This window comes from Myodes glareolus, chromosome 26 (assembly GCF_982192425.1).
Source record: "Myodes glareolus chromosome 26, mMyoGla1.1, whole genome shotgun sequence".
NCBI lineage: Eukaryota > Metazoa > Chordata > Mammalia > Rodentia > Cricetidae > Myodes > Myodes glareolus.
Genome location: NC_142051.1, coordinates 14,628,524 through 14,640,740, shown reverse-complemented (window position 1 = coordinate 14,640,740; position 12,217 = coordinate 14,628,524). Strand labels below are relative to the sequence as shown.

The following is a 12,217-nucleotide window of genomic DNA, read 5'->3' as shown; positions in this document are numbered from 1 at the left end:
AGTCATCCAGGGCTACATAGTGAGACTCTGTCTCACAAAACCAAACAGCTCAGACTTCAGCCATCCATTTTTAGGTTAGGATCGCGGTGGTTCACTCTTGCTCACCACGACACACTGAGAGACACAGACCTTACCTCATCTTCTGGAAAGGGCCTGGCTCTTCAGTGTCTCATATGTGTCACTGCCGGGTCATTTCTGTGAACTCCATGTTATGATCTAGGTGTTAGGAGTTCCCGCCCCTAACTGAGGAGCTGTAGACAGCTGAGGGCTTCAGGGGAAGAGGAAGTCAGTTTTCTTTAAGGATGTGTCAAGATTCCACTCCCAGAAACACAGAGAGCAAACTGGAGTTGATAAGTTAAATTCAAAATGAAAAAGGGGACATGAAGTTGTGAAGTAGGGCGGTCAGGTGGATCTGGGAGGAGCTAAGGGGAGGAGGTGAGGGTGAATACGATCAAACACACTGGATGAGATTCTCAAGAAAGAAAAAACCCCAAATATTTATTTAAAATTACAAGGTGGAAAAGTCCTGGAGAAGTCACAGGAGGCAGACGGAGGTGCAGTAAGGTACATTTGTTGAATACTTACGAGATAGATAGTCCACAAAAGAGGTAGGATGGGGCAGGTAGGAACCAAGGGAATTAAATACATACACTAGTTCTCCTTAGCACTAATACACACACAAGTATAAAATATGTACACGTTAAACTTTGTAACAAAGTTTGGATGCCTGCATAAAGGAAAACAAACTACAGTCCTAATTAAAAAACAAGAGCAAAACAAAAACTTTAAAAGTTGTGCTTAGATCATGGAATGCCACACAGCATTGACTCTTAGAACAGAAGGACCGTCCAGGGAAGACGCCCAAGCAGCAAGAGCTCTCGGACTTCACGGCTGAAATCACAGCTGAAATCACAGCTGGCTAACGCCCACACGGCTCCCCACGAACATCACAGCGCCTGCACCATGTCCGTCCTCCTGCGGCGCCCGCCTGCTTTCGGCTGAACTTTCTGCCAGTCGTTCATATGTCTTTTGTCTGGTCATCTTCTTCAAGTTTTCTGATTTCATTTTTTAGACAATTTATAGTTTCACGACTTGCTTTTAATCTTTCCTTAAGCTCCGCAATTTCAAAGCTCGTTTTCTTCTTGGCAGCTTCTAATTTTTCTCTGGTTTTCACTTCAAGTTCTGCGACTGAAGAAAAATATGTGAGCTGAGAATTGATCCCTCTAATGGTAAGATGCACCACAGAAGAACAAACAGCATTTCCTAGGGCTGCTGTTTCCAGCATGAGAGGGGATACTTTAAGACACAGAACATGGAACACGGCTGAAAGGGTAGGGAGTCTAAACTTCCAACAGAGGCTCCAAGCTGTTTTCTAGAAAAATTAAACTACAGCTACTCACAGTTAAGGCTTTGAGACAACATTTCTTTGTTTTCCTCTAGATACATAGTACTTCGGACCCACAAACCCAAGAAATGCCAGTGAACCAAACCAAAACCTTCTTAACTAATGCATAGATGCAATTTACATACCAAAATCATATCACCAAAATAAGCCTCTAGCTTTTCCACTAAACTTGAAGCCTAGCTCTACTAACCACAACACAGTTCTATACTCACTTCCTCATTTAGGGCACAGCCCTCACGTTATTTGTAGAGAAGATTGTGTGCAGTGTGTGTGCAGGCCAGAGAATAACTTCAGGGGTTCTCCTCCATTGCTCTCTAATTTACTGTTCTGAGACAGGGTCTCTCACTGAGCCTGGAGCTCACTGATTGGTCAAGGACAGCTGGCTGGCAAGCCCTAGTGAACTCCTGTTTCTGAGCCACCAGCTCCCGGACTGTAGGCACACACCACCATATCCAGCATCTACAGAGGTGTTGGCGATCCAAACTCAGGTCCTTGTGCATCTGAGTACCCCAACCCCGTCCAGAAGATCTTACATGAACCAATGTGTAGGAAGTACCTAGAATACTGTGTGATATCTAAAATGCTTTACTAACTATTACTACAACTATTTATGTTGACAAAAGAATGTTATTTTAAAAAAAATGTCTAGAGGCTGGTGATGTTGTCTGTGGTAGAGTATGCTTAGGTGACGGGCTGGATCCAACCCCCAGCAACACAAAAGCAAAAATTTCATCTGGATACATGAAAAATTACCAAATAAATGTCTTAACTACAAACTCATATACATCTGCTTAAATATGCCAGTTGGCTAGTATGGTATGGTCTTGACAAAGAAAAACTCCTGCCTGCAGCCAACACCGCCATCTTGTGGAAGGCTTAGGTAACTGCTGCTGGCCAAGTGCAGCTGTTCTCACACATGAATCACTAACAGACAGCAAGGTGGTAGAGTGAGAAAAGCTAACTTTGAAATCGGAAAGACTTGAGTTCAAATACATCCTCACTCCCTACTGCCTAACCTCAGCTATTTCTGAGTCTCCCTTCATTTCTTGTACCACATGACAGTTAAAACTAGGCATTTCTCACAGGTTTGAGGATTAAGAGGGACAACTAGAGTTAAAGCATCTATCACCTAAAAAGGCACAGAAAATATTAGTGACTGTACTCCTTTATTTAACTCATTTAGCTATCTATGGTAATACCCAGCTTGTTTTATTAACTGCTATGGAACTTACCTTAAAAAAGCCACTAATGAAACAATTATTTTGCCATTACAGAACACACTGAAGCACTTACATTCAGTCTCGTGTTTATAGGCTCCTAACGTTAGCTGGCGAGACGTGGTCAGCAATTGTTGCATCATTGCTGTTGGGTCTTGAAATATCTTAAGGGATAAAACAAGAAAAAAAGACCAGTAACTCCAAGGTCTCCAACTGAAGTGCTTTTAAAACTCACTGCAGGAGCGGGCCCGAACGCTCAGCAGGTGAAGGTGTTTGCTGCCAAGCCTCAGAGCTGAGTTCAGTCCCACACAGTGGAGAGAACCAACTCCCAAAGCTGTACTCTGACCCCACACCACACCCAAAGGGTTTTAGAAAGCCCCCTCATTATGAAGTCTACCATTTCATCGTAGAATTCAGAAACCACCGTCTTCTTGCCCAGCATCGCATTGGTGTCAGACTGGAAGAGCTTCAGTAAGTGATACAGGGTCACCTGTGGAGCAGAGCAGGGGCCACCTTCTCAGGGCACCCACCATCATCTGAAACGTTCCTCCCACCCGTCAGCCCTTCCTCCTCCTTCTCTGCGTTCTGAGACCCGCCAGGCTGGCCTTGAACTGCTGATCCTCCTGCCTCCACTGCTCAAGTGCTGGAACTACAAGCATGTGCCACTAGGCCTGGCTGACCCTGTCATGTCTTCAGCTAATTATGGGATGGAATTAGTAAATATATCAAATTCCTGATTTTGCTACAGTTGTGACTTAGGTGGCAAATCACCCAAACTTTCTGTCCTTGGTTTTTCTACCAGGTCTGTCCACATTTCAGAGGAGAGGTGAGGGTCTATGCAAGCATCTCTAGAGAGTAACTATACCCAAACTGCATAACATACAGTTATGAGAATTTAAATAGTTTTCTGTGAATATTAAAGTTTACAAATTTCTTTGGGAACAAGAATTTGCAGCTGGGTGTGGTAGACAATATCTGTAATTCCAGCATACGGGAGGCTGAGGCAGGAGTGTTTCTGAGTTCTATGTCAGCAGCCTGGGCTGCATAATGGGACTGGGGGGAGGGGAAGGAGATAGTTTTCTAAAAGAATAATTAATACTAAAATCTCCACTGGGAGCCAGATACTCTCCTAGGGGCACACAAACAGCCGGCAGGTGTCCGAGGCCTCCGGAGAAGCTGTGTGCTGCAGCACATGGCCCATTACTTGACCAATCAGGAGCTGGCAAAGCTGCACAGCTCACGGTCCAAACCCATCTAGAGGCCACCAGAACTTCCCGCAAGGTTAGCTAAAATCACTGTAAGGAAACAGGATTCTTCCAAACAACCACAAAACAGTAAGTATACTCTGTAGAGGAAAATGAACACACATCTGCCACTAAATTTAAACAGATGAAATCAACTTACAGATGCCCGCCTGCTCTGGATAGGACTTAGCCAGTGTAACTACCCTCCTGTCAAAAGGCATTTCCCAGGTTCAGACTACAGCTCAGGAGTTCAAGCCTCTGGGTTTACTCCTAGCTTGGGGTGTGGGTGTGCAAAGGGAGAAGGCAAATCCCCAGGGTCTGGCTATCTTAAGCGGGAAGGTGAATTATGTGGCCACATTCATGATGTATTTGATAATTCATGAGACAGACAATAACTGTCTGAGTGTCTACAACCCAAGAGCACAATGATGGAAGGATGGAACTGTATGTGCACGCTACACGTCTGCAACCCGAGAGCACAAGGATGGAACCATGTGTGCACACCACACACGTCTGCAACCCGAGAGCACACGATGGAACCATATGTGCACACCACACATACAAATAAATAAATGTGAACATTTTTTGGAAAAAGAAAAATAGAGAAGGTCATGGGGTGGCCAGGCCTGCTGACCTTCCTTTTTCACTGGATACCAAGACAGAGGTGGCACTGAAGGTGACGTCATGACAATGAACATGGCCTTATGGGGTCTACATCGATAGGAAAGGTGTCCTATACATCCAGAAGGGCCCACATCCCATTGGGCCTGGCTGACTCTGACTCCTGAATCACTTGGTTTTGGTCAGGTAGGATACTCTGCTTTTTGTTTTTTTGAGACAGGGTTTCTCTGTGTAACAGTCCTAGCTGTCCTGGAATTCACACTGTAGACCAGGTTGGCCTTGAACTTACAGATCCACTGGCCTCTGCCTTCCGAGCGCTGGAATTAAAGGCCTGTACCACCACCTCCCTGTGTCTTTGTCTCAGGACGAGCAGTAGCAGATAACCTTGAACTCCTGTCTGCACCTCCTGAGTGCTGGGGTCACCGGGGCTTCCTCACCATGCCCGTTTTCAATTCTATCTTTTTGTTTCCTGTTTCAGGGTCTTATTCTGCGGCTCACCCAGGCTGGCAAGGGTCTGAAGGTGTTGACACTAACCAGCCTGAGCCACCGGGGCTGTAAGGTTTGTTTACATTCAGCTTTGCCAGGACCTTAGCGCCACCCCCACCACCTTCAGAAACTTTAGTTTCTTTCTAAACTCAAAGATCCTAAATAACAAAACAAAACAAAAAACAAAAACAAATCCTATATAAGAAGGGAAATCTTAACTTAGGGTGAGATCACCAGGACTGAAGTGTACAGGAGACCCTGGACACAGCAGCTCTTCGCTAAGTATGACACGTGCTCATTCACTAAATGTTCTACTCTCTATGTGCAGAGGTTAACGCTACTCACAGGTCTTTCATTAGGGTCGATGAAAAATATTTTGATGATTATTTCAAATTCACCCCATCCTGTTTCAGTAATTTCATAGGGCGGCTTAGTAACGACTGGAAGGGGAAGAAAAAGAAACAATTGTAAATTACTGATGCAGTTCCTTTCCTTTTATAATTATGTATATGATGAACCAACAACTGTAACATACCTCTTAAAGGATTGCCATAGCTTTCATGTAATTTAAACTGGATTTTCTTTACATATGCTGACATATCCTAAAACAGAGAAATCAGTGCTCCAATGGAAACTCACTTAGCATATCATACAATTTTGTAAAATATACTTTTCTTGAAGTTTACAGAACATAATTAAAACAAAGCAAGGGTTAGCTGGCATAGTGAGACACGCCTGTAATCCTAGCTGACCCAGAAGTCGAGGAAGGGTGACTAAGTTTGAGGGCATTCTGGGCAACGGGGCTAGACCCCATTTCAGAACAAAATGTTTAAAAAGGGCAGTGATGTAGTTCAGGAAGCATGCTTGATTTCCTCTCCCCGCACAGCAAATGAAACGATGGCTAGAATTCATATGTGTATGTACACGTGCATGTAGATATGTGTACATGTTTGTGTGAATGTGTGTATATGCGTGTGTGAGTGCTTGTGCATGAAAATATACACTTAGGTGCCCAAGGAGCCCAGAGGCTCTGGACTGCCAGGACTGCAATTATGGACACTTGTGAGCTGCCCTGTGTGGGTGCTGGAGACCAAACTCCATGAGTATTACTTGCTCTTAACTGATGAGTCATCTCTCTAGCCTCTTACCTTGATCAGAAAACATCTTGAGTTACATGAATTAATTAAATGAAGATAAGAATTAAGGGGTGGGGTGAGAATTCTAAAATGAGACCACTTCATTCTTGGAAAGTTACTACATAGAATTTTATAATTTACTGTCAAGTAAACAAACTATATTTCAAAATAACTATAGAAAAAACAAATGCGTACCTCATTTCTATATGGTTTCACATATACTGTCCACTGGTGGGTGTGTCCATCTTCTTCTCTTTTCTTCCCAAAATATCGGGCAACATTACCATAGACTATTGGCTTAACGATGGTAACCCCCTAAAAGAAAACAAGTTTAAAATCAGTTAGTATTTTACCATCACCTGAATAAATACTATGAGCATTGGCAGCTTGTTTTAGGGAACAGCATCTAACATCTTTTTTTTTAAAATTTATTTATTCATTATGTATAAAATATTCTGTCTACACGTATGCCTACAGGCCAGAAGAGGGCACCAGACCTCATTACAGATGGTTGTGAGCCACCATGTGGTTGTTGGGAATTGAACTCAGGACCTTTGGAAGAGCAGGCAATGCTCTTAACCACTGAGCCATCTCTCCAGCCCAGCATCTAATATCTTCAGGGTTTAGTTAGAACACAGATCTCTTCAACCCATTTTTACACTCATTTCAAGTTAACACAATAGCCAAGTATCAAATTAATTTCAGCCTTCCCATCTGAGTGCCGGAGAGACGGTCCAGCAGCTGAAGCACTTGCTGCTCTTGCAGAGGACGACGTTTGGTTTCAGAACCTACATATTTGAAACGTTTGTTGTTCTGTGCATCTGTGTGCACATTCTGCAGCGCGCAGTACATGTGAAGGAGGGATGGTCTGCAGGAGTAGATTCTCTTCCTTCCACCACGTGGGTCCTGAGGCCTGAACTCAGGTCATCGGGCTTAGCAGCAAGTGCCTTTACCTGCCGAGCTGTCCCATGGCTTGAATGATGGCTTGAATGTTGTCATCTAATCACCATGTAAGCAAGGCACATGAATATTTGATTAAAGAAAAACAAAATGTCTTCACAAACCTAAACGCTAAGATACTGAATACAGTTTGACTGGTATCGCTTGCAGGTAAACGTCTTTTAAATTAATTTATGGCAGTATTTACCAAAGCACAGCACAAAACCCCAGACAGTTCATGAGAGGATTTTGGGCAAACATTTTCCATTGTCATCAGTATGTAAATTACAATTTGGATATAAAGTACCTCCCAAAAGGCTTATTGTTGAAAACTTGGTCCCCATCCAGGACCGCTGAGAGGTGACTGGCTCACAGGGGCACTAACCTTACCAATGAATTAGTGCACTGATGAGCTCACGGCTGAATGGCTTGTCAGGAGGTGGTGCCCTGTGGGAGCAAGCAGGCCACTTGGGTTGGGTCTCTAAAGGGTCCATCTTGTTGGTGGCTCCCCTGGACCTTCCCCAGCTACAGACATCAGCAGCTTTGCTCTGCTGTGTGCTCCCTGCCATGATGTTCAGCTATGCCAAGTCTATAGTGGGCTAAATGATCACAGGTAGAAACCGATGGAGGACAGTGGGGACAAGCAGGGACATTTTATATTCTGTATTATAAACACATTTGTATTCCGTATAGAGAAAAGGGATCTGCACACGTTACTAAATGCTTAGTATGCGTGCTGCTGATGGTGGTTTTGTTCTGAGTTAAGTCCCTCGGCCTAGATGCTTCTGGAAAAGGACAAGGTTGACACCAGCAGACCCTTAACTAGACTTGGCACTTCAAGAGGACAGGGAAGAAAGAAAGGAATGGTAAGAAGAAACATGGCTGACCACTTGACCAGAGGGGCAAAACTAAGCTCAAAATCATGGGCTCCCTTTCTTCTGTTCCCCTACCCCCGAAATGGCTACAGAGGAAATGGAAGGCAGTGTGTAGGGTGTTGATCTGCTGCCTTCTCCAACTGCTGATCTCTGCATAAAACTAAACTAAAGGATCCAGTTCCCCTTTCTGTCCACGGCTTCTGTGGTGAGAGCTGCACAAATTCAGGTGTTCGGATTATGGTACCTCTGAAGCCTAGAGCCTAAATAAACCGTTCTCCTTTAGAATGGTTCCTTTCAGGCACTTTGTTACAACAATGAGAAACTAACACAATGGGATATTCACTACACAAGACAGAGCTATAGCCGAGTCAAACTCTCCATTTCAAAATGCTTAGGAAGAGACTTAAAAACTGGGATTAAGTATAAATGTTACAATAAATATTAATGAATGCAAGTAGGGCAAAAATAGTAAATGTGGCACCTGAATGCGTGAAGCACGCAAGGTGACAGCTACGAGCGTGTCTGCTACAGCTGTGCTCAGTTCTAGGGTGCTTTCATCGTTTCTGATTGGGGTAAAGGCTGTACCGACAGGTTATGATGGAAAGCTGTTATTAAAAATACCAAGTTTTGCACATAGATCTGAGACATTCTGTTCAATAATAGAAATACCCAAAGGACAGATGGCATATCAGTGTAGTAAACAGAAAGAGGAAGCCGGTAGAAAACGTTAAACCATAGCTAGACAGTTAACTATATCAGAACCTGTCTGCCTACAGACAATGCTGAGTCAGTGCAATGAATGACTCAGCAGGTAAAGGGACCCGCTACTGTGCCTGAGGTCCAGGGCTTGGTCCCCTGGACTCATAAACAGGAGAAAACGGACTCCTGAAAGCTGTCCTCCGACCTCCACACCCATGATGGAGCATGCCCATACCCACATAAACAAACAATTGGTAAACATAGTAAAAGTACTTTCAAGTCAATTCAAGAGAAGGGAAGTAGTTTTTATGTGGCGAGGACCACTGATAGCACTGTGGTTGCCACGGACATGTGCAAAGTTTTCACTTTGACCCCTTGTTCTGTAAACACTTCAAAATCGGCTCAAATTCTTACCTTAGGGAAACGTATGAATTCTATGAAGCCTCTGATACTAACACAAACATAATCTGGCATTTCTTTCTCCTGTTACATTTCAGTGGCTTTTAGAGTGTTGAGGAATTATCACTTTACATTTAATATTAAAGCGGCTATAGATGTATAGACACTATGACTGAGGTAATATAAAAATAATATGGCGTTGATAAAGATTTAAAAAAGCCGGGTGGTGGTGGCGCAGGTCTTTAATCCCAGCACTCGGGAAGGATAGGCAGGCGGATCTCTGTGAGTTCGAGGCCAGCCTGGTCTACAAGAGCTAGTTTCCAGGACAGGCTCCAAAGTTACAGAGAAACCCTGTCTCGAAAAACCAAACTTATTTCAAAAAACAAAACAAAACCTAAGTAGATGGTATACAAGTGGTTTCTTCTGAGAAAAAAAAAATCCCGTGATGGATTTATAAGTAGGAGTTAAAGGGGAAGGGGCATCAGGAATCAGTTGATCCGGCCTTAAAAATTAGCCAGTGACATAGGAAGGTGGGGGAGTGCCAGCTGGGAGCTGGAGACATGGCACACTGGGCAACGACGTCTGGAGGACCAGAGACTGGCATCAAGGACCCACGCACATGATGACCCCAGAGAACCGACTCCCGCAAGTTATACTCTGAGCTCCACCTCTTATCAATAATACATGCTAGATGATAAAACAAACGTGTGGGAATTAAATGTCACAATCTCCAACATTATGATGGGGACACACGTTCACTAAACACGAAAGAAGCTAAGTGCTTCTCTGACGACTTCGGGAATGATAAGACTGGGGGAATCTAGCCAGGCACCGCGGTTTCCAGGTCTGTAAGCGCCACAAACTGTCCCAAGCAAACCCCGAATCTTTGTTTTTCGGCGGGACAGAAGGCGGTGATGGGCGACTCGGGGCCCAATAAACGCCGAGCGGGGCGGGGCCGGCCGGAGAGCCGAGCGCCCGAGGGGACTCGGCGGCCTCCACACCGCGCCTGCGCACTGACCTTCACTCTCCCGCCGGAGTCAGGCCCAAATTCCGCCATTCTCTTGAACATATTGTCCCAGGGAAGGAGCCGCGGCCGCCAGGAAAGAGCTCAGGCCGGCGGGGTCTCCCGGGCCGAGGGGTTCAGACTGGAGGTGGGCGAGTCACCTGGGCTCGCGGCGCCGAACTGCCTCCTCCACACCCGCGGCGGCGCGGTTGGCCATTCAGCCCCGCGGTGGGAGAGCGGAGCGGAAGGGGTGTGTGTGTGGGGGGGGGGGGGACGGCGACGCGTGCGCATGCGCAAGTGCGACGACCTCAGGCGTACACTGCGCACGCGCCCGACTGCTGCTGTCCCTGGAGAGAGCCGGTCGAGGACTTGTAGAGATATAAAATCAATCAAAAATCACCACATACTTTCCCAAATCTATTACTATGAGAGACAAGTCAAGGTAAACATTTAGAAAGAAGGGCTCAGAAAAACAGCTCAGGAAACACAGTGTAACATGACCTGTAATGTGTATTTTATGGACAGAAGAGAATACCACATGCTTGGAACAACTTTGATGCTACAATAAATCACTTGAGGGAAAAATATAAATTTTATTATAAAATAAAAATGTGAGTGCATTTACACTCTTAAGAACATTTACTAGGAGAGCTAAGAGATGTTCTACAACCCAAGTATACATGAGGCCCAGGGCAATGCAAGAAGTCTCCTGGAGGGCATATAGTTGTTTGGGAAAGAGAGCACACATTGCTCTCTCTCAGAGGTCAGTAAGCGCAGGGGAGGAACCTTCTGCTTCTGGATGATGACCTCAGCTTCAGCAATAACCACTGAATGTCTGTCTCAGGAGGAGACTGGACCTACCCTGAGGGCTCCCCTGTTTAATGTTTTATTTATTTATTTATTTTTGACAAGTTTCTTGAGACACTTGGGAATTCCCACACAGGGAAAGTGGTGTGTTTTCCCCTTTGTCTGTAATTCAGAATGACCATTACTGCCTCCACACTCAAGAAGAATTGAAGCTCAGAGACAGGTTTGATGAGTTAGAACAGTACTACTGTGAAATTGCCATTTATGATGAAAAGTCCACTCCTACGCATGGCCGATTTAGATTTGCCTCTTCTGATTTAAATGGGTACGTGAGATGGTCCCTGGGAGTCCCACACATTATACTACATTTATTTTCCCTTTATGAAAATGTTCATGGCTTCTGTAGTACAAAACCCCACGGAACAGTGAGGACATCTTTGGTGCTTTGGTTTGCAGGGTCCTCTGTATTCAGTCGTGTGTCACTGTCATTTAGGACCACTTTTTGAGTTTGTTTCTGAAACACTGTTTTCTGTTAATAGTAAAATAAACGCGGCACGAGAAACTGCATAAAAATGGCCTTCTACTTTCTAACTGCAGCATCCTCAGAAACACAGACCACTTTCTAAGGCTGCTGCCTGCATCCTGAGTCAGGTGACTTCTTGTGGGAACAAGCAGGAGGGCTTAACCCTCACTGAGAAGTGGCATTTTGTAGTCCCTGTAACACCTGGGTTGCTAGGAAAACGGGCAGAATTTGGGTGGGTCAAATCCAAAACCAGTATATTTTCATATGAAAATTAATGATCGCTTTCTGGCCTTTTAGTAACTAATGTCTCTGCAGTTGGAATGCCTGTTCAGTGAAAATTAGATATAAAGAGGCAGAGAGTTTCCTTTCCAAGTCTTCAGACCCCATTCTATCTCTGAACATCACCTACCTTTAATCTGAGCTGACTCAGATTAAACAGTTCAACTCCAGTTGCCTTTTGCATCAGGAAACAACACAGACGAAATGATCTTTCAACATAGAAGGCCTGAATAAACAGTGTTATTTCTACCACACTGCTGATACTGTGCCAGTTTCTAGCAAAACACAAACAAAACTGAACATCAAGTTGGCGTGTTGCAAACCTGTGATGGATGGCACAGCCTAAGCAGCAACAGCCTTTTTGGCTTCTGCTGTGCATTTGCCCCAGGCACCTGAGAGAATTCTCTGCTCCTGGTGCTGCCTGCACCCATCCTCCCTGGGGCTGCCCTTCTGCTGTTTCCTTCTTCCCTTTCTCTGTTCCACCTGCTCCATGCATGGGGTCCGCACTGATGCTCTCAGGTTCATCAAGGGCCGCAGAAAGAACTGTTCTCTGCTGTTTACTCTCCTCCTCTCTGTCCTCCTCC

The 12,217-nt window shown here is 44.8% G+C and overlaps 1 protein-coding gene across 3 annotated transcripts; it reads right to left on the bottom strand.

The window, feature by feature from the left end:
- Window positions 1–465: 465 nt before the first annotated feature.
- Window positions 466–10,288, bottom strand: Yeats4 (YEATS domain containing 4). 3 transcript variants are annotated; one of them, XM_087901946.1, is made up of 8 exons: window positions 10,040–10,288; window positions 6,902–7,108; window positions 6,305–6,424; window positions 5,509–5,575; window positions 5,319–5,413; window positions 3,020–3,112; window positions 2,699–2,786; window positions 466–1,188 (listed from the first exon to the last, which is right to left on the bottom strand). In XM_087901946.1, exons 2-8 carry the CDS (start codon window positions 6,959–6,961, stop codon window positions 1,019–1,021), a joined length of 693 nt encoding a protein of 230 aa, XP_087758072.1. In that variant the 5' UTR covers window positions 6,962–7,108; window positions 10,040–10,288; the 3' UTR covers window positions 466–1,018. The 3 variants fall into 3 exon arrangements, with proteins under 3 accessions (XP_087758072.1, XP_087758073.1, XP_048274487.1); XM_087901947.1 differs by lacking the exon at window positions 3,020–3,112 and having other exon boundaries at window positions 10,040–10,287; XM_048418530.3 differs by lacking the exon at window positions 6,902–7,108 and having other exon boundaries at window positions 10,040–10,287.
- Between the last annotated feature and the right edge of the window lie 1,929 nt (window positions 10,289–12,217).